This window comes from Cebidichthys violaceus, unplaced genomic scaffold, assembly GCF_023349555.1.
Source record: "Cebidichthys violaceus isolate CVI_PGR_0920_01 unplaced genomic scaffold, fCebVio1.0.p SCAF_17, whole genome shotgun sequence".
Lineage (NCBI taxonomy): Eukaryota > Metazoa > Chordata > Actinopteri > Perciformes > Stichaeidae > Cebidichthys > Cebidichthys violaceus.
Window position 1 is genome coordinate 12,623,955 of NW_027176340.1, and position 27,726 is coordinate 12,651,680.

The window sequence follows — 27,726 nt, forward strand, 5'->3', positions numbered from 1 at the left end:
GGATTAGGTCATATGACGTGTAACCAGACTGCGTCTGAAGACAAAAATGATACGTCCAATGTTCCGACCACACTCAAAGGCAGAGGGAAGAGCTTGTTGACAGAGACTGGCTGTTTCCCACTACCGCTTTCACACTTTACACATCAGGACAATCGCTGTGAAAAGTTGGCTTTAGTGTCTGATTGTTTGGAAAATTACAAAAGCTTGCCAGATGCTGCCGCCACATAAATGTACTGGGGTGGCTGTGGCTCAGGGGTTAGAGCGGGTCGTCCTTTAATCACAAGATCAAATCTGCATGTCGATGTTCAGTGTCTGCACCCCACTTCTCCTGATGCTTAGGATGGGTGGAATGCAGAGATCAAATGTTCCTATCTGTGCTGGGATTGTATATTATGATGAAAATAAAGTATACGTTTTTTGTATTAGGATGGTCATGCAAAGCTTCTCAGTTTCTCTTTGACCATGGTCCTATTGTTTGGTCATTGGTGTGTGGGTGGCAGACTTTTAGAAAATTGTGTGTGAAAAGTGTGAAGTGACATCAACATGTTTTCAAATGTAAGTGCCTCAGTGTGGACTCACAAGAAAGGGGCTTTTCACTGAGGCTCAATGGGATCGAGCATCTAGTGCTAGATATTGTCATCTCTCCTTCTCTCCCCCTCTTTCTGTCCCCCTCTTTTCATTCAAGGAAGTGGGTATGTTGGAGGAGAAGGAAGGAGCAGGAGGACTCTGAAAATTAGGACTAAAGCAAAGTTTGGGCTCAACAAGCTCACAGGTCTCAAACTGTTTTGATTGTGCAGGCGACACAAAAGGCAAACCCCGGTTGACCATTGACCGCGGTCTGAGCACAGCTGGCACGGCAACAAAACGGGCTCAGTGGGCATTTCAACCAGGCAGCTGGTTAAAAAAGGAGTGCTGAGGAACAGGATGGCACACAACACAGGAGAAAGGTAAATGTTTATCTCAGGTCTGGGTTTCCTTTCAGGCCGACAATCTGGGTCTCTTACAAAACAGCCGTCTCCTTCTACCCGCAAGTGTCAGTGTCAGTGTTCAGTGGACAAGAGAGACTAAATAAGGAGCAACTTCATAAAAACACGGTGGTTTGGAGAAGGGATGGGTGTATATTTGGAGCGGTGGGTGGAGGTAGTTGGGGGGCCATGTTGTGAGGAACCTAACAGTTGGAATTACGGTCAGCGACCGGTCATTGAGTAAACATACAATGAGCAACAGAAAAGCTCTGTGGTGGACAATATAAAAAAGAAAAAAGTGAGCCATTCTACTCACAAAGAGCCGCTTAGGGGTAGATTGAGGGAAGGAAAAAGAGGGCTAAAACACTTGTGGGCTCAGGGAACTCTATAGGGGGAGTGAAAATGGAATAAGCCAGCAAGCACTTGAGGGTCCCGCCGAGCACCTGAATGGGATAGAGGGGTGGAGCGGCAGAGGGGGGTCTAGAGAAGGTGAATGGCCTTCTTTTTGGGTCCAATTTGTCTCTTTTCACCCCACTCGCCCTGCTCCAACTCTGACAGATGTACAAAGAGGGAGCGGCGCTGGGCCACTCATCCACATACGCCCGTGAGCAGCTGTCACTTTTGTCAGACAAGTTAATCAAACAAATGCCACCATACCTCCCTTTTTAACAAGGCAAAGCGAAAGAGGGAGGGAAGGGGGATGCAAAAAGGGTGATAGAGACCCGAGAGATGACATGTGTGTCCTTGATCAATTCACCCTGCCGGCCCCGATAAATAAACCAGCGGGACTTGACAAAGGAGAAGTCTCCATTAAACTTGTATTTCCCTCCTCTCAGGGTGATCGTGGCCCTGGTGTCCTTTGCCGTTTCCTCATGGCACTGGGAATGCTCACAGAGGATTTAGACCCAAAAGGAACGGAGCGGAGAAACAAAATGCTCTCTCTCAGTAATTATTAAGGACTCTAAGCTGCTTACAGACTTCATTAAACGCAAGTGAAACCTTTTCAGAGTGTGTTTTGAACAGACACACAGTCAATCTAACCTACACTGCTCAGCTGGCCTTTTTTTTTTATTGTTCCGACCATTAATTTCCTCCTTATTGGTTGTGTAATCCTTTCACAGATATTTTTGCTTCAACCTAAATGAGATTACTGACTAGCATGAGAAACAACAAGAGGACATCAATGCAGTATTGCAGTCATATTGTTGTAGATGAAGGGTAACGGCCATTTGGTCATTGTCTCCAGAAATAGCGCAGTGATCTGAAACAGTGCAGAGATAAACTGCAACTGTAATGTTGGTTGCTGTAATGAGTTATAGTTTTATTGTTGGTATCAGTGAGAAAATTATCAGATCAGATGTTTGTATGTATCTATTTATGATTCATTGTATATGAATGGGATGTACAATTGTACTTGGAATTGGTCCTCCAGTAGAAATTCACTGTTTTGATCTCTATGTTTTTTAACGATGAATCATTAACTTTTTCAACTTCCTATTATCATATTTTTAACTTGTACTTATTTGATTTCATTATATTACCTCCATGATGATTTCTCAGTTATTTCTCTAATGTTTTAACAATAGTTACTAATAAAACTTCTTTATTCTATCCTCTCATAAAGGAGTCATTTGAGCGGAATAAGACGTCCGCCAGGCTGCTGGAGTTAAGATTGCGTGTTGCCTGAGCTCAGTGTTGATTAAACTGTTCACTTGGCATGGCCGCGGGGGCTGGCAGTTCATGACCGGAGCCGGCAGAGTGAAACGTCTCCAGACAGCCAAGTGGTATGAAGGCAGCTCCATAACCCGGTAGTCTGCTGGCATTCTCTGTCATCGCCACAGCCCCCTCCTCGCACCCACCCATGCACAAACCCACCCGCCGTGACCAAAGTACAATAACGGCGACGACAACAATCTCAAATCCCCCAATCTGCAGCTCAACCTGACCCCTGCCCCCGCTCAGCAGTTGGTAAGCAGAGCGAGACGGGAGGAGCAGCGGCGATTTAAAAGCGCTTTAACTTTCGTCACACAGAAGTGCAATTTTACCATGCTTGTGAATCTGATCTGAACTGCCCAAGGTCAACGGAAATACTTCAAATCAATCAATGAGCTACGCTCCTAATCCCCTCCGGGCAAAGGCAGATTAAGTGTATAATTGACCTGCGTAATCCCAGTATCTGCAACTGCCCCCCGGGGGGGGGGGGAAACAGGGAAGTGGCTCAAAGACTCAGTGGCTCTAGAGCACCATCACTGTCTGCCTCCTTCTCCCTGCAATCCCCCCCCCCCCCCTGCTAGCATGGTGGTTGCCTGGTACAGGAGGAGTGTCATCATGGGCAGGAAGCTGAGGTATATCAGTGCAGGGCTGGATTTGGCTCAGGCTAAAGACATGGCTTTTTTTAATCAATGATCCCCCGGCTGTGCCATGCTAAGTCCTCCCTTCAGTATCATTTAAGCACATCTGTCTTAATCCGGCCCTCTTCAGCCACTCTTTCAAGAACTAAACCACGCCGGGGGGTGCAAGGGGACTAAATTAATTTCTCGCCATTCCCTAAACGCACACACATCGTCAAAATGTCAAACTGCAGGTTGTTTTTGACACATTTGTAAGGCCAACAGATGGAAATGCACTAAAACTTATCAAAACAGTGCCTAAACGATTCACATACATAGTCTATGGTCTATGGTCCCTTCTGCTCACTGGTTTAAAAAAAACAAGATGGTGTTGGCCAAAATGACGAACTCAAGACTTCAAAACAGCAGTCCTTAAACCAATGGGTGACGCTATGACGACTACGTCTACTTCTTATATTCAGTCCACACACCACATGCCGAGGTAGTCTGGCTCACATTGAGTTTGAATCTCAGTGTGGTGTGGACAGCATGTGGTCACCATCCAAACAATTACTTCCATTCTCCATTACCTCCATTATCTTCCATCCACACTAGAGTTCATCTTCCAAGGAGAGCAAAGGGAAGAGAGGCGGGAAACCAAGACCTGCTGTCTTGTTAAGTTTCTGCTGACGAAAACATAATATTTTCAGATTTTGCTGTTTCAAAATAAAAGATTTTAAGTAACAAATCAGGTGGCCTTTATTGTGACGAATTTAGAGGAAAAATGTGTCTACGGAGGAGCTTTGTTAGCGGCTAGCGGTTATTCCTCAATAAAACAAGTCTACTAAAATTGCAGCGAGGAAGAGTAAGCAGCAAAAATTACAGGGGACATTTATTGTAAAAAATTGTTAAGTAATAAAATGTGTGTATATCCACCATTTTACAGCCACTCTTTGACCACGAAATATATCCAATCACTATCCGATCAGACAGGTTACATTGAAGTGTCAAGCGTGGACACACATTTATGGACACAGCTTAGTTACAATCTGGTGCATTGGATCACAAAAATGAAACAAGAGATGAGCGGATCAATACTATGGTATTGATACTTACTCACAAGTTCATTGATTCCTTTAAAAAAACCACATCAATAATTAAATTATATAAAGACATTTGTGGGTGGCTGCATCACTTTCAGACATTTTCTCCATGTTCATATAATGTTAGTGCCAAAACAGCCCTGTCATATTTAGCTGACGCCGTGTCACATGACTGTGGAAACCAATGTGACATCAGAACCAGGCCTCGGATATTTTAGAAAATGGCAGCGAGGAAACTCAATGGAGAGTTGTAAAGTTGTAAAGTTGGTGCTACTTTACACCTGTAGATAAAATACAGCAAAATGCACTAATTGTGACAATAAAGTGGCACTCATATTTGCTTTGGTAATAAATGTGTTATTAATGAGCAATATATGTCATGTGATTTGTCTTTCAATTTAATGATCTTATGCTGAAAAATCACATTCATCACCCATTTAAGAAATGATCAGTCTGGGTATCGTTAAAATTGTATAAAAAATACTGGGATTGTATCCAATTCCAAAAAGTTTAGTATCGCCCATTCCTACTCTATTAATTGAGACCTTGAATCAATTCATCCATCTATGTTCTGCCAATCACTGAGCCTGGTTTGTGACCAGTATACCTCCAGAGGGAGGTGTTCAGGAGGCGGCCATATATGATGCCTAAACCACCTCAATCTAGCTTCTTTTAAAGGAGCAATATTCAACATTCAGAGCATCAACATAGCAACAAACACCTATTGACTATGTAAAGAAATAGTGGAGTTTACCTGAGCAGACAGTGAAGTCGCTCTCAGGCATCGGCATGTTGAAAGCCATTAAGAGGCAGTGGAAATGCTCCCAATCTCTTATTTCCCAGCAGGGGTTCACTTTAAGCTCTTCCTGGATGCCCATGCTTCCCACCCTGTCACTCAGCCTTAAGACATTAAATAATAATATACATTTTGGGTATTTTGGGCACTACAGTTGACCATCTAATAAATCCAGAGTTTCGCCTTCAGGCTCAGCTCCTTCTTCACCATGACACACAGGCCTGTGGGGAACCCACATTGGTGCGGATGCCACACCGATTCGTCTGTAAATCTTGTTTTCCATTTTACCCTCACTCGTGAACCCCAAGACCCCAAGGTACGGCCCTGCATGGTGGAGCTCAGTACCCACTGAGAATGTGTTTTATTTGCTGTCAAGAATGTCAATAGCTCTCACAGAGCTACTGTGTATGAGGACCGAATGGCTCGTAGCAACTGCTCGGGTAACTCCTACTCCTGCAGCACCTGCAACCAGATGGGTAAACTTCTGCTCCGATATCGCAACAAGTATAAAGAGCTGCTTCACTGCTCTACAACCTGAATGGAATCCACTTTGCTCCTCCTGAATCCGAGCTTTGACGTCCCAACGACCCTCAGCAATATGATAGTAAGAGCACGTGCTCTGGTCTCCTGTTTTAAAAAGTGGATCCACCACCTTGGTCTGCCAATCCACAGGCACCTCCATGTGACATCACTGTTAAATATCTTTATAATGATGTGAGAGAAAAATAGCACATGTCAATGGAAAGTTGTCCAACAAACAGCAATCTTTTAGTCTGGAGTGTTCTTTCCCCATGTAAAACCAGAAGTCAATGTTGATCAGTAACGGCACTTCCTTAGTTATTTTAACACAAAAGACGATCTATTCCTTAACCTAACTAACTAAGTTTGTTGCCTAAACAGAACTAAGTTGTTGCAAGTTGACACTTGTTGCTGGCTTTCATAGAAAAACATACGAAAAATGAAGGAGAAACTTTCCGTAAGATATTTTAAGAGGATATGTTGGAGCTGACGAGGAGAAGTTTGGATCTTTTATCCTCTGTGTGGGTAACCAATATTCTCAAAGCTCCTGAAAGATCTCAATTTTCTATGCCTATCTGCTTAGTTAGGAAATATTGGATGTGCACTGACAGGCGTAAATCTGCCAAATGAAACAACCGCAAAGGGCCGTATCTGATGGTGTGCTGTCACTTTGGCCGTGTGACTGACCTTCTCAGATGCAGCAAGCTTTAGTGTGCATAGAAATGTTTTCAAATGTATATATTATTTTCTTAATATGGACTAAACCTGAGGCAGCAACAGGTAAGAAAATCAAAGCAACTTCACAACAGCTACCTCTCTGCTGGGGATTTCCATGACAGTTCAATCATGATGCCACAAACGGTTGCCTGCAGAGTCATTTTCACAACAGCAGAAAATATATTAATAAAAAAATTCCATGATTGGATTGCTGGTCAGGATTGTGGTTAGTAAAATATCATGAAGTAAATCTGATTTAAAAATCAAAAAGTAACACACTCGTTGCTTATGAAGAAGCAAAAACAACAAGTGTGACCTCCCCCACCCACATGATTGGTCAGAGAAGTGGGTCAAATATCAGTTCAAAATGTCCTGCCCCGACAAGCCCCCTACCAGCCAATCTGTGTCAGAACATGAGGATTAACACTCGTTAATATGTCTCAAATTATGACTGATTTCTTGAGACGCTGTTGTTTGTTTAACATTAGCAGCATTGGATCACATATGGGCCTGTCTGCTATCACTCTACGCGTCACATTCTGAGTGTTGACACATATTTAGAAGTTATGAGGCCGTAGTGAAATAATCTTCTTACTGCATCAGATATTAGATGCATCTTGAGATAAATGCACGTCTTAACCCCAATTAAAATGACATATAACCCCAGGCTTATTGTCTCTGGAGGAAACCACAGACAAACATGTTTAAGACCTAAATTACTTTTAGGCACGTGCAGAGTGTCTCCACTAAGCCTGTGCTCCATCTCCTACCTATAAAGACAGGGTCTTATTCTGTTGTGTTCTTTTCTATTCAGCTGGCTGTCAGCCCACCAAACACATTTAACAGGGATGTGTGAAATGAAACGTTTCAAGGACTTGATTTGTTGTTTGTGATTTGAAATGTAATCTCTTTACAGTCGACTGTTCTGGTATTGGGATACTTGATGGAGTTCTTTCATTCTACATTATGGCCCATTGAAAGATGTAAAGACTTTAATCTTGTCACCCGGCATATAAGAAACGTGTCCTGCGGGTCACCAAAACATCATATAATGTCCATCTAGTCTACTGGAAATTGTTTTTCTATCACATTGTTGTTTTTGCAGCTGTCTATTTTGCTTTTCTTTCTTTCTTGTTTACAGTTTTGTCTTGAATTTTGAATGAATAGAAATCAGGACGAAGTTCATTGCTAATATGGAGAGAAACCTTATTTAAAAACTGCAAACTTTTCAAAAGCATGTGTGAACGACAAACTTACGGTTAAGTTTGATTTTAGGAAAGGACATTGGCAAAGGCAATAAGCCATAATATTTCATGTAATGAGCCGCCTTATTGTTGTAATCCTCACCAGTGGAGACGTACAAGACTGCTAAATAAAAGAAGTCAGCAGCCCACCGGGGGGGGGGGGGGCTAGCAAAGCAAAGATTAAGGGGAGTCCATCCTGACCTTATTTCTAGAGGACTACAACCCCCAAACCCAACACACACGCACACAGCTTTGGTGGCCTGTATGAACATTTGCTTTTCACTATTCAATACTGCTAGAGTGTTTTTTTAAGTGTCTACTTCTGCAGTAGCCATGTTTACATTCGTTGTAAAGCAAATTTGAAGCAAACTTTTGAAATAAGGCAAAACAAAAAAAGAGACTTAATGGTTTGGAGCAAATCAATTCGGCTACAGCGCAGTTTGGTCAGAAGTTGGTACTATGAGCTACATGTCTGTAATCCACCACCAAGAGAATAAGTAGAGGTTGTGAACTGCAAACAACACAAGTTGTCTTGGCCATCCAACCAGTTAGGAGAGAAAAATGGAGAAAGGGCTTTAGGAATTGTTTCAATTGGGCAACTTCTAACTAATTGTTCTTTTATGTCAACTGGTAGCTGATGTCAGCTGATCAGTCTTGTGAGTTAAATGTTCATATCCTGTTTAGCGCATCGACTTTCAATCCGCAAGCACAAATAAGATCTGCGTGTGTGTAGAGGTCCAGCACGTTCAACTCAAACAGCCACGCATTCAAATTACCTTTGCGAGTGCTTTCACATCACGCCACGTAGAATATCTCTGCTTGTGAGCTAAATGGAAGCCCACGAGGAGAAAACCATGCTTTGAGCGGGCGGAGCGTCTCCTGGTGCACGACTTCTATCACCGCTCATCTGCTGGCAAAGCTCTCACCTGCTCACTCACAAGTGTGTTCGTTTTCTTTTTGACAGTAAGTGGGCGGACCCAGTCACCATTGTATCTCTAGATTTAATTGGTTACAATCCTCGTCTGTGGATTGGCCAGATATCATTCCCTCATTTACCGCTAAGATGTAGTGGAGTAAAAAGTACAATATTTATTTGAGTGTGTGGCTGTTTGAGTTGAACGCACTGGACCTCTACACCAGTGATTTTCAACCGCTGTGCCGCGGCACACCAGTGTGCTGTGAGAGATCGTCAGGTATGATGTGAGAAAATGTCCAATTTCACTTAATCAGTCAAAATAATATTATATAGTAAATAGTAAATAATTTGCTATTGTTGAGCGTCTGAGCCTGCAATATAGTGGCTGGCTAAGTAATAAATACTCTTCCATGCCAGCGGGTGGCAGTAGGTAGTGCAATAATCACCTTGTTAATTTAAAACAGTAGATTTAAATGATGTGCGCGAGAGGTTGAGGTGACAAGACGAACAGCGATGGAGAAAAGTTTGAAAAGGAAAAATGCAGACTCTGAACTGGGCCCTGGACAACATTCTAACCCAGATGAAAAGCCTAGTAAGGATCAACAAATTGAGAGACTTGTCATTAAATTGTCAGCATATAACAGACATGTCAAACTCAAATATTCCGATCCTCGGTACAATTATATCCGACCCTTGGTACAATTATATTCGGCCCTCGAGAATCACATGTCTATCATAACTGGCCTGCCACACCACAGAGCTCCGGGACGAAACGTGGCGATGTGAGCTGGCCTTTTTGTGCGACATAACGAAGCATCTCACTGCGCTAAACCTCCTGCTTCAGGGATGGGGACGTGTGATCACAGACATGTGTGATGCAGTGAGAACTTTCCAAGCCAAGCTGCGCCTGTGGGAGACTCATATGCTGAAAGGAAACTTGGGTCACTTTCTGTGTTGCCAAACCACGTCTCCACCGCTGTGTTCCCAACTGAGCATTTTGCTGATAAACTGGGCGCACTTGGCACAGAGTTCACTCGGCGATTTGCCGACTTTGCAGCTCAAAATTTTTTATTTGAACTGCTCAGCAATCCGTTTGCAGTTGACGTGGAAAGAGCACCTGTGCACATCCAAATGGAGCTGATAGACCTCCAGTGTAATGACACTCTCAAGACAAAGTTTGACTCTGTGGGCACTGCAAAGATTCCAAGCTTCATCCTCGAAACGATGACTCAACTCCGCCTACATGCTGCTCAAATGCTCTGCATGTTTGGAAGCACATACTGTACCTGTGTGAGCAGCTTTTCTCTGTGATGAAGATGAACAAAAACCCACACAGGAGTCGTCTCACTGATGCACACCTTCACATTCATCTTGAGGGTTTCCACAGCACAGAACCTAACTCCAGACATTAATGAACTGGCAGCCAAGAGAAGATACCAAACATCTGGCTCTGCCAAACTTTCTGGATAAGCCACACATGTGGCTTTGTAGCACAAAGGCAGTAAAACTGCCTGTGCCAAAGCACACTGTATATAATCCATCGAGCTTAATAATAATCTTTACGCCAGAAAGTTTGGCGCGCTTCTCCTCACACAGCGTTGCCAACACCTGCGCAAAAAATACACCAAAACGTATGGCCTGATCGGGAATGGTGTGCAATGACTTTTCTCAGAGATTCGCTCAGCAGTTTTCCGAAAATCCCCAAAAATGGAGCATTTCGCCATTGACTTAAATGGGGTTTCGTCGTGAAGAGAGCTAATAAAACACTTACTTTGGACCCATATTGACCAGCCATACTTTAACGTAGAAAAATGATTCAAAGTTTAAAACGTAGACAAAACGATGGATGTTATTGAGCTAAATGGTCATTTTGATAGCTAGCCCAGTTTTCACAAAGTCACAGATTAAGTTTCAGGAAAAATATTCTGTGATTTTTCCAAACAAATTGCTCCCATTCCCACAATCTTTCCTCTTTATACACCATTTTTGACCAAAAAGCTTGGAAATTGTGTCTATGGAATCCAATGGACTTACACATTTGGCTCAAAGAGCCGCAGAGCGATATGAACTCCAACCAACTGCTCCATTAGACTCCATGTTAAATCTGACGACTAATTTCTAAAAGAAAGCAGACGGTACCAGTTTTGTAACTTGCACTGGAGCTCACATTTTTAACACCACAAACATAAAAAACACATCTAGGCGTACGGCACAGTCTTATCGTTCTCATGATACCACATTTTGGCACTCAGACTTTGTTGTTAAAAGGAGGCAGGAATTGTGTTCAAAATCACTGTTTACTGTAATGTTTCTTAATCAGTCTGCCTCTAACACCAGGTGCGTCATGGCCATGGCAACCAGTTACACACAAGCATGCACGCTCTCTCTCTGTCTCTCTCCACACACGCACACACATGACTTGGAGATATTCAGTCAAAGGCATTGTTAGACCTCCTGTCTGTCTCTGTCTGTCTGTCTGTCTCTCTGTCTGTCTGTCTGTCTCTCTCACTGTCTGTCTGTCATTGGTTTAACTTTTTCAAGAGTATGAATCTCAAATGCAGAAACAATAAAAGCGATATCTCAATCAAACCTGAACGACACTACTGGTAACACCAGCGTGTGTGTATATATTGCGACGTCTTCGGGCAGTAGCAGCCACACTGTCAATTGATTGCTGTTCAACTACAGCTGAAATACTGATTAATAACTGAATAATAAATTACTTTTTTGCTTAAAGTAAATTTTGTCTTATCACTTAATTTTCAGAATGCTACTTTTTAAAGCTCATATTTAAAATAAAATTCTCCCGGGGGAGCATGCCCCCGCACCCCCCAATAGGGTTTCGGGTTCGGGTGCTTGTCACCTTTTTCACCTCTTATGAGTTTGCAGGCATGTTGGTTAGTGTATCAAGTCAACACTGCTGCTTCTGCTGCATCAAGGTCCCTACAGCACTGCGAGGCAAACAAACAGCCTTTTCTGAATGTGCTGTTCTTACTAAACTCTTCCCTTTGCCATAACACTCATATAAATGTATAGAAGTTTTATAATGATGGAATGAGATAGAATGCAGAACTAAAGGCATGCCACTGAAAATTATTCCAGCGAGAGAAAAACTATTCTGGCTTAAATTCTTGAGTCAAGCATTATTGTTCCATCTTGTAAGTCACCACCAGAAAAAAACAGACTTGAAAGAGAAAGAGAAGTAGATAAAAAAAAGGTGGAGTGACAAGAAAAGCACAACAGAGCTGCAGAGAGCAGCCACAGACACCTTAGTCGGTGCTCGATGACGCCGCGGGGAGAGCTAACACGAAATGACAACAAAGAGAAGCCGGGGTGCGACAAACACCAGCAGAAATGCTCTCGTGGAGCAAGAGAGGATACATAGCAAAGCAACGAGTCACAATGCAGCAACGATTGGCAAACATCCAGCACCGGACACCTCTCTGTCACCCTCCGTCAGGACCACCAGAGAGGAAGAGGACAGGAGACGGGTTACACCTCAAGGCCTCAATTCAGCACAATGGCACGCACAGATAGATGCTCCTATATACACGGCTTTACTGTTCAGTCTGCTTATTGATATTTATTATTTATTTAATCATCTTAGTAATCATTCAAAATAGGGGTTACCAACATTTTCATGCCAAGGCCCCCCAAATAGCATTAGCTTATGATCGGTGCCCGTCTTTTGCAAGATGTCTCTAAAAGCGCTGACATGTATTAATGCAATAATAATTATATTTGGATTCCTGATCTTTTAATTATTCTGATAGACGTAACGGAATGATTGATGGTTTTCCATTATGAACATTGTTTGTTTGTTTAGTTTACCAACATTTAACAACTATGTGTGTGTCTGTGTGTATTATTATTATTATTATTTAGTAGTAGTATTCTTATTATTTTCCCTCATCTTCTCCTATTTGCTGAGGCTCCCTGGCAGCCCCCACTTTAAAAATCACTGATTTAAAGGATCATTAAAGTTTATTCAACCCGGCTCTTATGGACATCGTTTTGATAGATTCTGGTCACATTTACTCACAAACTTTATTCAAGATGTACAAACATGGTCAGATCACTACATCAAAGTCAACAGTTACTGTATGGAGGTCAAACGGAAAGTAAGTTGTTAATAATCCCTCATTGTTGAAATCTACGGTCAGTACAGTGGGTCAAAGTTGAAGCAGGAAGAGGGTCTGTAAAGTGTGATGGACCGTCATAAAAAATAATTTGGGTCATCATTTTGGTTTTCTCTTCAAAATAAGTTTTTCTAATGTGGGGCTTTATTTCACAACCTGCCTGATGACTGCTCATGTCTTTTATTCATTTTAAGCAATGGTGCTATATTCCTATATATAAGCAATTAATCCAGTGAAAAATAAGATATAATGGCAATTATGCTTTAATGAATTTTATTATGTTATAATTAGAATGGGAGTAAATTAAGAAACAAATGTATTGTTTTGGGTTAGCTCAAAGGAGTCTTCTGTCTGAGCCCTGGATAAAGAAAATTCCTAAAGTCCAACAAGATGAGATAAAGGCATACATGTTTGTTTCAAGATCTTTCAAGTACAGAAAGGACTTGAGTTTGGCTGAGACTCGAAGAAAACATGTTTGTGCGATCTTGTTCACTTGAAGATTCCAGATTACTGTCTGCACAGTAATCTGGAATTACTGTGCAGACAGTATTCTTATTGCATAGTGTGGTGTCCCCCAGCAGAGTATTTAGCTGACGGGGTCAGCCAGCCAGACCCTGATACTGTACATCCTCTCACTTGACCAATTTAAGTACTAGATGATGGCCTCAACACTGTCAGAAATCTGGCCCCTTAATAAAGTACTTGTTTGATAGTGGTGTTTGTGACGGGAAAACGAGCGGTAAACACTGTACTGTGGATTGTTAACAAGATCTGAAAAGTTTAGCTTTGTGTTTTTTGAACTGTGGCTCAGTTTGATCTGCCCAGCTGCCTGCTGGCTGGAAGCCCAAACACAGAGCTAATGTCCAATATATCAATGAGAACAGCAGCACAGTTGTTTTCCACATGCTGCATCTTAAAGCTTCCTGCAACTTTTTCTCCACAATACCAGCAACTTTATCACATTTTCTCCCTTTGTCGACACATTCCAGATTGAGCTATCTCAATTTGAAATGTAGCAGGGGGCACAACATCTTTGTAAGTCTGGTTGCTGCTAAGCCATCTTACAAAGTGATCTTTTGTGCCCCTTTTTCAATTGATTATCGTTTGTTTGCTGACTCAGAAAGAGAGAGTGACGCTTAGGATAATCCCTCCTCGAGATCAACACAAACTGCACACCAACACCGTGAGACAAAAGGGTGAAATACGTCTGACTTTGAAAAGAGAAGCGGAAATTCAACTTGTTTCAACTCCCACCGCAGGGATTGTTTCAGCACATTTCCAGGAGAAATCCTCCAGTTTGACCCAACAGGAGGCTCAGCGGCCGGGCTTAGAGATTTACTGATTGTTTTGGTGTTACTTGACCTCATCTCACGTAATGGAGGCAAACAGTGTCATGGGACTGTTTTGCAAGTTGATTACAGTTTGTCAGGACACTGATGCGTAAGTACAGTCAGCTTCACAAAGTGACTCACAAAGACCCAAAAAGACACGGGTCTGAACAAGATGTTGGCTGAAAGTCAGACAAGAAGCAACACAGTTGCTTATGAGTTTGGTGCTTACAGCAGCATCAACATTTTGAACCTTTACAGACTCACCTTTTGGTCCAGCATTACAAACACAATTGATTATTATATTGTAGCAGAGATACGAGATACCAAATATATACCAGAATATATTATTACAACATCTCAAACATTGCCATTTGGTTAATATGATCCAGCCAAAAAAAATCATGTTGAATATTTAATATTACCATTACTACTGTAATGTTACCATAACTCAAAGTATCATATCTTCCTTTCAGAGCTTTCTGAAAATGACAAAAGTACAAACTCTGGCAGAGTTGCACTCACACGAACATTGAGGAGAGGAGATGAAATAAGTAATTGTTTGACTTTGGTTCCTCTCCTGTCTCTCTCTAGCATTAGTTTTAATCTCCTCCTGCAGATGATCACAGGTAGCGTAAATGAAACCGTGTCGTTGCTAAGCCTCCCTTTGATGGAGGAGAAGGTGCCGTAGCTTACTTACATCAAATAATCTCTCGATGTACACCTCCTCGTTGACCTTCTCCCGCAGCATGTCCTGGGAGTGACGGACAAATGTCACGTAACCGTCCGCAACGTCCATCCCTGGCTTCTGCAAAGGACCAAGGAGACAGAGAGAAACTGGTGTCAAAATGTTATTTCACCATGTGAATCAAATTTGCTAAACCAGTGTTTCCAAAACTGTATTTCTGGGCACCCACTTTTTAAAAATGACCATCAGGTCTTATCTATAAGTAGTGAGGATAGGGAATTTGTGTGTATATGAACGTTCCTGACCATCTTTACTGCCATCTCCACATCACCGTATATATTTTCTACAAAAGGTAGACCAGCCATTTAGTAAGAGTTTAGTATAAAACTTTGTTTTATGCATGTGTTATTGAAAACATATACATGTTAACTACTTAATAAATGAGACTAAGTAAATGCTTTTAGTTCGAGTAAACAGACTAATTATTTTCATCCTTAAAACAAACACAATGTATGTTAGCCTTCCATATTAGATTCAATGTTATACGTAAGCTACAATTATCTGAACTATACAAACATTCAGGCTCCCTCATGTGGCTCAAAGGTGTACTGCAGATAGACATGTTAAATAAAAGAAGAAGAAGAAATTCTGCTACTTAATTTGGCGATCCCAAAAACATTTTCTGCGACCCACTTGCGAGTCCCCAGTGTTTGGGGAATATAGGAGGAATATATAAATATTCCCTTTGAAGGATATAACTACAAAACATTAAGTACCCATAACTTTACTGTGATAGTGGAGATCACAGACATAATATATATACATAATATGTCAAGCTGAATATGTAGAATTTCCATTGGATGGAATAGTGCAGCCCACAGTGTTGGACACACACTCAAAGAAATCTATTCTGAGGAAAATCATATCACTGGTACAGGCGATGTGATGTAAAAAAAACATTACCCAGTCTAAAATATGTTGTTTGATTTTGAATAAGCTATTTTATTTTTTGTTCCACAACCATGTGGGGACCCCCAGAAATGATCTTGGGGCCCCGATCCTCGGGTTGAGAACCACTGCAGGGGACAAATGTATTTCACATTATTTAAATGGACGCTAAGTTGCCTTACATTTAAATTGAGATGGTTTTCTGAAATTTTCAGTATCTATTTGGAGAAAAGGAACGTTGACTCTGGACTACAGGGTGGCCGTGAGCTTCAGTTAAGCTCTGCTGGGGACCAATGCTCACAGTCTGGGCATGTGCAAAGTGAACAGGGGCACTGGAGACGCTCAGTTGGGTTTAAATGGAGAGAGCAGATCGTTAGGAGGCCTACCATTCTGACATCTAAAATATTCACTGAGGACAATGCGTTATTCTTCTTTCTTACCTCAACATGTCCTATCATTTTCAAGAAAAGATGACTCAGTCTGTAAACCGTTTGTTCTCAGGTCGTCTCTCTTGTCTCAAACTCACACTGATTGGATAAGTCACAAAGAACTTATCACTAACTGCTACTAAACTTAGTCAACACATCTGCAGTGACACTAATAATGTGTAAATGAGTGTCTTTTTTACCAGCGAAACTCTCATTTTGTGCATTAAGGACACAATTAGCGTGCTGAGCTGGAAACGGCGACCCCTGCTCGTGAACACAGTGCCCCGTCACATTCACTGACAAGGCATTAATTTGAAATTCGGCGTGTTGCTACGGCCCAAGTGTTGGCAGCTAATACAGATCTGATGCGTACACCCACGCATATACACACACACACACAAACACCGCCTCCGCCACCCAGACAGCAGAATGGGCATGTGTTGTACAACATGGACTCACGATGTGTACTGCATGAAAGCGAGGCACGAGGCATGGCTGCCTGTCAGTGTCTGGCCACATGCATATGAATGGACATTTGGGGGAGGAAACAGGGGGACATTTGATGTGGAAATATGACAAGCACTGCCATCTGGATTATGATTCAACATGTGAAAGCATGGTCAAATATCTGTACAGGAGAAACAAACACACATGCAACACTAGGAAACAAGATGGCTTCATTCTGATCCTTTTCATTTGAAGATTAAAGTTGACCAATGGCAAGTTGTAAATGTTGCCTATAGCTGTCAATTTTCTTTTTACTAAATTACATTTAGTTTAATATAATATAATATAATAATAATATCAAATTAAGTAATTTAATTCAGCAACTCACAGGACCAATTGTTTATATTATTCCACCTCCTCAAAGTCACCCTCACATACAAATTAGTGCTGGGCAACGATTACAATTTTTATTCGCGATTAATCGCATGATTTTTCTACAATTAATCGCATTGTTATGAGCAAAATTCAATAGTGAATTCAAAAGTAGTGTACTGCGCACTTTTATTTTAAAAGTACTGCTACATGAACAAAAGTGCAATAACATTCGGTTTGCAAACACTTTAAACAAATACGGAGCTTTTTAACAGCAGTATTCCCTTTACACAGTAGCAGTTAAAATGCAGTTATGATTCTGATAATAGATATTCACAACTTTATTTTCATGTGTGTAATAGATGCAATTTGAAATATACACCTTGAAAACTGTAAACCTATCTACTTCATGTTTTTTTTCTTTTTTTATGTTTGTTAAATTCTCAGTAGCGATAACTAAATGATATGCTTATTATACATATTCCAAACAAAAACACTTTAAAAACTCTACAAAAATAATTTAAATTAATAATTTATTTTTTGCTTTTTTGGTATTTTGGTCAGACACATATGCAGCGCTGATTACCTTGTAATATGTGTGGTATTTGTTATAAATGTACATTGGTACATAGAGGGTGATAAGAAGCTGTAAAAGGAGGGACTTAGGACCCAGGGGAATGTAGGTGAAGGAAACAGGAAGAGACCGAAGAGATGCCACACAAACAGCTGTTCACCGCTAGCTGCCCAGTTCTTGTGTTAAAAATGTCCGCTTACTAATTTAAAAAAAAAAACTGCGTTAACGCGATAGTAACGTGTTAACTTGCCCAGTCCTAATACAAATACAAATGTTTTTTTGGTGATGTTTAGTGACGTTCACATTTATTGTTTCACAACGTTGTGTGTATCTTTGAGGGCTAACAAATGTGTTACAAGCTTTTCCTTACTCAAAATATTTGCAACATCCAATTTCTAAGAATATCTAAAAAACCTGCATTATTTTTATCACATCAACAAGCGGCCGACTGTTATGCGTTTTGCTGCTGCATTTACTCCTGGTATTGATAAGGATTTTTTTCTGAAGAATGTGGCCAAACGGATTTGGTTTAATGCCGACCAGACCACCTCCTGATGTAGGGGTGGGCATCTTCGGGAGTCTCACGATTCAATTTTGATTCTTGATATCAAAATCAGTTCTTTAAATTTCATGAACAGAAAATATATACTAGTGCCATCTCACAGTGAGCCAAACAATCCACTTGTTTTTTATTTGTTCTACTGTCCACTTTTGGAAAATAAAGCATGATTGAGATTATTTTTACATCACAAAACTCAAGCATAGTGGCTTTTTAAATATTGTAACATGCGCACCATCTTTCTCAAACCTTGACCAAGTGTTTTAAACCTAACCACACATGGGAGACAGGACATGGTATTTCCTTCAAAACACACTTGACAAAGCAAATTCATAGATAAATGTATTTTATCGGAGAGCTGATTAATGAATGATTAAGACTTTTAAGCTGCGTAAATACACATAAAGAGATAGACAGAGAAATAAATGAGTCTCACTTACAGGCACATCCACATACTTGGAGGCAGCTTTCACCTTGACATAAAGGAGAGAGAGGTGGGTGAAAAAACAGTCAAGTCTCCAGCTGTGGCACCATTTTTCAGGACAAAGGCTGCTGTGGTGAGACTGTACAGCCTGTGGTTTATTACCTGCTGAAGTGGCTACAGTGACTCATGTGGTCATTTCAACGGCAAAAGTGCCCTCGCAAATTCAATAACCAGGCTTTTGTAGTTCCTTGGGACACCAGCTGAGGTGTTAAGCTATTTGGTGCTCAGGATGAATTCAAAAAGGTCAAACTGTATCCAAATTTTCATGAAAATGAAAAAAACATTATTTTTAAAAAAAATAGAGCAGGATTTATTATTGAATGTATTTTAAAAATATTTTTTGTAATGGGATTAAATCCAGATCCAGAATTGATCAAACAGGATAACTTTTGCTGAGGGCCATACTAAAAGCAAGGTATCCCAATAATTGCCTTTGAAAATCAATCATCAATGTATGTACACAAAAGTCAATATATACAATTATGGGAGGTCAAAGTTAAACTTGAAGGTAAATCTGCCAATTCTAATACTGTTTACAACCAGCTCGTTCTCATTGCCACACCATCAAATACCCACGTTCTGTCATGGTCTACGTCGTCTTATCCGACACACAAGACCTCTCAGTGTGAAATGCGCAAGGCTTTCAAGTAACTACAATGTATAGCCATCCACTGCAATATTAGACGATCAGTGCAATTGCCGGAATTCAGGTTATGTAGTATAAAGAGCAACAAAGTCTTTATAGGAAGGAATTCATGGGTGGATGGATGTGTCAAACGAACACAGGACTTTAACCCAGGAGACCACTGTTTGAAACCAAAAGTCAATGTTGACTTGTTTTAAGTTACGTTAGTATGTTACATAAAATACTTTATTTGCATGCACACATGCAACACATGACATATGCCACGCAATTGAAGTTACAATTGTATTAAATTCAATCGTAACCTCGATCTTTTTCTAAATCTAACCAAGTAGTTATGTTGCCTAAATTGAAGTAACACCAAGGGGTACCCAGGGTGTTAAAAAGTGATGGCAAGGGTCCGTATGTGATGAGTCGGGAATGAGAATAGGCTCATATTCTAATATTGTATTGTTTTAACTTCCAAATCAGTGATTTTGATGACAGCAAACAAACCTTTGGTCACCTGGTGCACCGCACTGGAAAATTCTCATATGCACATCCAACAATGAAGCTGGGGAGTTTCTATTGGGATGTGTTTTAGGCAGAATACTGTTGGTAGTGTGTACAGTATATGTGCTACTTACTGTGAAAGATAGGAAGGAAGAGAAGAGTGTTCCCTCATCATATCTGGAGAGCTTGGCTAACACACTTTCGAGGATGACCACAAACTGAGAAATTGGAGAAGAAGAAGAAAGCAGCAGGGAAATTACTTTACTTTTGTAAATGCAGCAGTATCACCAGTCTACAATCAAATGTCTTGTAAAAGTCAGAAGGCATTAGCAGTAAAATGTACTTTAGCTTCAGTAAAAGACAGTTCCTTTTTTTTGCGACCAGTGTTAAAATATTAAAGCAATAACCTGTTAGCAGCTGCCTATGTCAATGTGTTCATTCTACCGCGGTGCAGTTGAAAATACAGCAATACGTCATATTGTTCATATCAGCCAAAAACTATGTACATCTAGTTTTTGTTTTTTTCATGCTCTTAGATCAGATTAAAGAATACAGGCTCCTACAGCATCAGAAAACATGTTTGTTAATTGTGTCATTTTTAGCCTCTTAGAGGTTGTTTTCGGTATTTTTGTGGTTGTTTTGAATCACTTTGTAGTCATTTGAGCCTCTTTGGAGTAGTTTTGAGTAATTTTTTTGTCGTTTACAGGCATTTTGTAGACTTTAGAGCCTTTTCATTCTCTTTGTGGTCGTTTTGAGTCTTTTTGTGGTCGTTTTGAGTCTCTTTGTAGACATTTGAACAACTTTGTGGTCATTTGAGTCTCTTTGTGGTCGTTTTGAGTCCCTTTGTGGTCGTTTTGAGTCTCTTTGTAGTCATTTGAACAACTTTGTGGTCATTTGAGTCTCTTTGTGGTTGTTTTGAGTCTCTTTGTGGTCATTTTGAGTCTCTTTGTAGTCATTTGAACAACTTTGTGGTCATTTGAGTCTCTTTGTGGTTGTTTTGAGTCTCTTTGTGGTCATTTTGAGTCTCTTTGTGGTCATTTTGAGTCTCTTTGTAGTCATTTGAGTCTCTTTGTGGTAGTTTTGAGTAATTTTGCTGTTGTTTTGCGTTACTTTGTGGTCGTTTTAAGTCTCTTTCTGGTCGTTTTCTGTCTCTTTGTCGTAGTTGTGAGTGTCTCCATAGTTGTTTTGCGCACCCTCCCTGATCCCTGGGGATCATGGGCTTGTCTAGGTTTTAAGGTTTAAGGTTTTTATTTGTCACATACTCAACATATCTCTACATTGTGCAGTGGTATGCTTGTTTGCCTCTCCCAGTGCTGTGCTTGAAATATAATACAAAATACAATATATACAACAGTATATGCCTGCTATACATATGTACATTGTGTAATCTGTACTGTAATATAAAGTTTGTACCTTAGCTACTAGCAGCGTTATCATCTCCTTCACTGTCTCTTCAATTAGATCATCAATTTGGGAATGGTACTGTCTCTAAAGAGGAAGGAAAAAAGAAACATGTTACTCTTCTCATCCACAGGAAATACTGGGCACTTTATATTTATATGTACTGGTACTGAATAAATATTTTGCCATTGGGCAACATTATCTATGTAAACGAACCAATGTGACGAATGTTGCAATAATAGTTATATCACAACATGAGTTGCAATGTCGAGATTTGTCTCATCATAACAAATTGTGTGTCAAAACAAAAGCTAATGTTCAAATCTCTCAACTGGAAATCCCACTCAGATGTAAAATATGTTCTGTTTTTTCTGTCTAACCCAGACTCACAAGAGAAGCTCAGTCTCATCTCTGTGTGACGGGTACATAGATGGAAGTAGCATGTTTGCCTAGCTCTGCACAAAACATGTACGCAGGGAGAAGTACCAGTCCGGGCAGCTCTGGATTTGCTTGCTGTCTTTATGCTAAGCTAGGCTACATACACATACCACCTCCTGGATGTACGTGGAATTTATTCTCATATGACTCCGGATAACTGCTGCAAAGCTGCTCTCCTTGACGACAGCCAGGCTCTGTAGTGCAGCTTTTTGCTGCATATGTGAGTAAAAATTGGAATACGGAATGTGAACAATTGTGACAGCCGGAGTGGCAAAACACACCAATTCACTCTGACGAACCTCTCCTTTCTGTCCAAACAAGCATACAAAACTTTACGGTAGAAACTCCTCATTTTCAGCCAGCTGACCATCGGTATCAGTTTAACATGGTTCAAAAAACAAATGTCGCTGGCGGGAGATTGCACCAGATGTCACTGAATAACATTCATTCTATAAGTAAGAAAGATGTCAGACTTGTTAGCGACAATATCTTCTTGCAATGGGATAGAGCTGGGATTTTTAGGTGAAATGTGGTCTTGATTTTGAACATGACACATCACTGTCTGGTTTGTTTACACCCATTGATTTAGGCAGTAAATAACAGAAATCTGATATTGTAGTCAATTTCACAGCAGCATTAAAGCAAATTAAAAATAAGAAACAGTGTGCAAACAGGGTTTGACAAAACTTGTGTTTGTTATTTGTTTGTCTTCAGTACAAATTAATAGAATAAGGCTTCTTCAATTGCACACTACTTATACTAAATACAGTATATAATAAACCAAACTGCAGTAACTGAAATCCCATTTGCAATCAAAAGTATATCAATCAAACCCCTGGATTAAATGTTAAAGGCTTTCAGCAGTATGCTGAGAGGATGAGAGGATTAGAGCAGAGATGTAAAAGTGAACAAAAGCACAGAACTCAGAACTAATATAATGTAGAATTATATCTGTTAAATGGAGATGCAAAATCATTAATTAATTAATTCATGTCTTATTTTCATTAACCCTCCTGTCGTGTTCGTTTCTCCCCCCTTAGTTTAGTGTTCCCGGTTTAATTTGACCGGTCTGTTTTAACTGCTCTTACATTAACACAAAAACCATTAATCATCACCAAATTTTATTAAACACCTTTTTAAGCTGTAAACAATGTCTCAGACTAGTGGTTTACATGAATAACTACTATGAATATCCAAAGAATAAACACTAAAACTGTATCGCTAAATTAAATGAAACTGTTGTAAGGACATTGTTGACCAGAGGCCTCCCGGACTCCGCATCCCACAGACTTTTTGTAGCCTCATTGTTTGACCGATATACTCCTGCTAGAATCAACAGACCCATGTAGGCTTGGAGACCTGGTCCAATGCTCTCCACATGTCCCCAAACACACGCCTCCCCTCCAGGTGTGTCATGTCTAGTATAATACCCTCAATGGACTCTGGTAAAAATAGTTGGAAGCTGGACTTGATGTCATCCAAACGAGATGTTGCATATCGTGTTGGCCCTGGCATCATCCTTATTATGTTTTCAACTCTCGCTCTGCCTCCTCTGTCCTTTGAGGATGAATACCAGAGCAGGTTGCCACCCTTGGACTGGAATGTCACCTCAGGTGCCTGTTCCTCTGGTGCCACTTCCTTACCATCTGTTGACTGGTCAGTCTCATAATAGTCCGGATCAAAATCAAGATCTATGTTGTCTTCAATTTCTGAGATATCTTCCTCTATCTCCGGTTCAATCTCCTCTTCATCTGGTTAAAAAATTAGGTCCAGAGCCTATCTGACAAAAAATCTCCTCATCAGTCGCCTACTCATTGTGCTCACAGAGTAAAATGAGAGCAAGGCTTGTGCTTGTGGGTGTGTATGGGGCTGTTTTCCATCTGATGAATGGACATAATCTAGTGTTTCCCATTCATTTCCTATGGCGGTCACTTTTGACCGGGAACACCATGGGTGTTACAAAGTTGACTAAACCACTAAAAATTCATCAGCAATTTTATATGTTCAAATGTCTAGTGTGGAGGATATCATAAGGCCTTGAGGCAATCAGATGTAAAACATAATATTTATGATTGATTAAAGTTGTAAATCGGTCAGATTTGACCCGAACACGGTAATTTGGTTGGTAATCTATTTCATATTTAAAAGTGTATTTATTTATTGTTCAGGTCATTGTTTAAAACTCCTTTTTTTCATTTTGGCCTACTAATTGTTGAATTATACTATTTATTTACTTTCATTTTTAGTGGGATGTAAATGAATGAAGTGCTGTACAAGCATTTTAAAGAGCCTCCTGGTTCTCCCGTAAAGCAGAGCCCAGTGAAGGACTTGGGGATGATTACTCCTGAAGAACTGCTGTCATGGAAACCCAGAAACAGCATCACTGCGAGGAATCCTTTTGTTCAGTCTTGTAGCACCAACAGAACAGTGAAGGACTCAGCAATAATTAATTCATTGTCAGCAATTGGTATCAGTCTCGAGACTCTGTGAAATATGAGATCTCTCACTTCTACCCCATGTATATTCAATGCTATCTACACATATGCTAATGAAATCCAAACAATTCAAGTGGAGGAAGACAGACAGGGAAAACTGATGACTAATTATACATTTGGGAACTGGAGGGTGAGATTTCAATTGAATTCATAACCACACTTACCCAGTCTCTAACAAACTTTCACAAGACAGAGGAGGGGAAAAAAGCAGCAGAAAAGGAGACAGATAGAGGTGACATAAAATTTAAATGAAGTGAATACTGCAAAAAAAGTAAGAGACAAAGAAAAACAAAGCTGAACTGAAATAACAGAGAGAGAAAAATCAATTAAAAAAAAGACTTTCCCACCTTTATCTGCCAAGGCCATTCACAACAGAAACACAAATCATCCAAAACGTAATGATCTTTTAATGATGTGAGTTTCAAACAGGGAACCTGCTTGATGTCCATCAGAACTCGGTGGCAGGGTTAAACTTTTAAGTAAGCTACAATTATTTCCCCTGAAACAGGACTCCCTCTGTTTTAAAGAAGATGAATTCCCATGGACATACCTCCTGCCCCAGGTCTACAGCACACAGCTTGGCTGACTGGGCCTTGGCATCCACCATGACGTTGAACATGGTGCAGATGGACTGTGGCACACGGAAGTCTGTGGCCCGGCTGCTCTTCTGAAGCTTGGCCTCAAACGCTGCCCGTGTCCTTTAGAGAAGCATAGGAATAAACAGGGATAAAGGATTTAAGAAATACTAAGGTCATGAGTACTACAGTAGTCCCACAACCCACCAACACCCCTAAATAAAAAAAATGTTAAATCCTATTTCCACACATGAAGCTCTAAATGCTGTTCAAAAAGCCTTCTCCACACTCCAAGCGTTCCTGAGATATCACATTCACGAGAATGGACGTGACGGACAACCCTGTGAATCCGTGGTTTGCTGAAACCTAAAATGCACATTTTTACTGTCGACTGGTTTGTAAAATCTATGTGCAGTATTTTTGCATCTGATAAGCCTTCAAATGTATAGATCTGACACTCAAACTGGACTTCCTGCCTCATCCTTTATGTCTCACTTGTACCTGAAGCAACACCCAACCACCAATGCATTTGATTGCATTGTTTTAATGCTGTTAAGTGTGCCAGGCTGATGGTCTCTGAAATGCATTCACAATCAGCAGGGATAAGTTTATTTCTCAGTAAAGTAGAACATGCTACACTAATTGCTAATTTCCAAAGTAATTGCATTTACTACTTGCTAACCCTTACCATCAAATGTGTCAGTTGAATCCTCTTCTTTCCCTCTGAACCTATTACTTGCTAGCAATCAGACCCATGTGTATTCAAACAGTATCTTACCGTTTTACACATGATTCAATCATGTCACTGGACATCAGCTTCAGTCGGGTCTCCAGGTGTTTTCCAAACTCCTCCTCTGGCCAATGGAGATCTCTGATGAAGGTCTGCAAAGCATCCAGCTTCCAGAAGAGATCCTCCGAAGTCCCCGAGCCATTACTGCAGGGCCACAGGTCACAATTCAGAATTTAGAGACAGAGCTTTGAAAAGGGGCAAGTAATGAATTTGGTTCTAAATTAAATGCTTGAATAGTTACTTTTAGTTATTGCATTAATCAGGTTGATTAGATAGAGTCTCTAGCATGTCTCATGCAGTTTTCATTTAACTTACAGTGATGGTAATTATCTCAACTATTGTTTCAAATGAGGTATTACTTCTAACACAAACCATGGTTTTCATTGGATACCACATAAAAGAGAAAGGACACACAGAAATCATTTGTTTTTTCCTCCACGATTATTTTAAAGCATCACTAAACTGCATTTACAGTACTGAACATATTCACATGTTCCTTCTCAAGGAAACGTAATGAGAAAAGACCAGCTGTTTCCTTCCATTGGTGTTTCCTTGTGTTTACTTCAATGATAAAACATCAGCGATGGAGTATTCAGATTCTACTTTACTCCTGATAGCACAATGTAAAAAATACTCTGTCACAAAAGTACTGTTTTGACAATATTACATGGTAAAGTAAAATTATGTAATCAGGAAAATGTACTTTAAGTATTGGTGAGTGGTAGTAAACACAGCACTGGTAGAGAACAGACAGAGACAAGGCATAGTTTGTGCTCAGACAAAAGAATAACAATTTTAAATGTGTATTTTGTTTATGGTTAGAAAAAAATGAAGGAAGGAAAGGAACTTCTTCACTGGATACATTCAGGATTCCCACTTAGTCAAAGAAATTATGTTCAGGGTATTTTTAAATCTAAGAGACATCAAACACTGTTTTGAAACTTTCTTGTCTGCACATAAAATCCAATTCATTCATTTCCAGGACTTCTTGTAAAATCCGGTCGTTTCCCAAGAGTTTTGCTACATTTAAACTACAGGTTTTCCTGGATGGGTGGGAACCCTCAGTTTGTTTACGTCAACTGGGAAAAGGGGTCACATATTTGGGTAAAACGGAGGACTGTGGGACCAGGATAAACAGCAGTAGTGCAGCTGCTTTACTTCATTAAGACCATCGCTTCCTTTTACAGCACTAAACTTCACCCAGTCCTATAGCAGACTGAACCACAGTGTGGGGAGAATTCAGACACAAAGGGCTGCTCCTCAAACATCACATAGCGAGAAACCAGGGTTCTACAACATCAGGGAACTGGGGAAAGAGATTTGGACTGGAAAGATTTGAAAAGATGCAAGTTCATAGCCAGGACAGTAGCTGGCACTGAGGTCTTTTTACAATGTAAATACTTTTGGTTTTGGTGGAAATATTCGTGTTGAAACATGCTGCCAAATTAATTATCAGAGAATACATTCATTTGGATTTGGAGATGAATTTGAAGAGACTTATGTCACATCCTGTGGTGTGTATGAAAATTATACCACAGCCATCAAGGGTTCTCCTTTCTGATTGGCTGACAGGTGAGCAAAAAGATCAGAGAAAAAATTGTTGTGAAGCACCCTCTGCTTTAGATGCTGTCTAATCGTGTCAATTTGTCAGAATTTCTAAAGTTATGACAAGTAATAAATGAATAGTTTTAGTAAAAATAGCGGCATCATAAGATAAAAATCTTAAGGATGCGAAATTTCAAATTCAGCAGAGAATGAGATGAGAATGAAGTCCCTCTCCCTCTGTTTGTGTTATAATCAGAGATTGATCAGGTAGCCGAGCCAACCGTGCATGCCTTGTAGTGCATGTTAGTGCATGTGAGCGTGCCCCACTGGTTAACTCATCTCCTCCGCACTGCTCTACTCTCATTCTGCTGTTACAGCTGAAAAAGCTGTCAGTGATGGAAGCGTAGCTCCCGCCCTCCGGTTCCCCCTGAGGCAAACACAGTTAGCTCTGTGAGCACTGTTGCCATTGTTTGCACTGTTACCGCTGTTAGCACCGTTAGCTTCTAGCTGCCAGCTCATCTTCTTGTTGAGAGCCGTGTGGAGGTGTGACAGCCACCAATGTGTTTTCACATGTGTGTTAATGTATTTTGTTTTATGTACAGCCAACATGTTTTTACAGTGAGCACACTGGTATATTCTGACAATAGTTGTATAAGTGACTGACATGCCTTCACTTTGTATAGAATGTACATACTGTAGCCAGCAGGGGGCAGGGTGGCGCTTTATTTTGCTTTAGACAGGCATTACGACAGTAATATGATTTACGACCATAACGTTGCGATGCCGTGTT

At 40.5% G+C, this 27,726-nt stretch overlaps 1 protein-coding gene across 5 annotated transcripts in view; it reads right to left on the reverse strand.

Annotated features, from left to right (window-relative positions):
- cadpsa (Ca2+-dependent activator protein for secretion a) overlaps positions 1-27,726 on the reverse strand; it is a 206,380-nt gene that overhangs the window by 20,080 nt on the left and 158,574 nt on the right. For all 5 annotated transcript variants that reach the window (XM_068712610.1, XM_068712609.1, XM_068712608.1 and 2 more), the window contains 6 exons: positions 25,380-25,535; positions 24,577-24,724; positions 21,106-21,180; positions 19,827-19,910; positions 18,514-18,546; positions 14,758-14,865 (listed from right to left, as the gene is read on the reverse strand). In XM_068712610.1, coding sequence (XP_068568711.1) covers positions 14,758-14,865; positions 18,514-18,546; positions 19,827-19,910; positions 21,106-21,180; positions 24,577-24,724; positions 25,380-25,535 — 604 coding nt within the window. The remainder of the gene's footprint in view (positions 1-14,757; positions 14,866-18,513; positions 18,547-19,826; positions 19,911-21,105; positions 21,181-24,576; positions 24,725-25,379; positions 25,536-27,726) is intronic.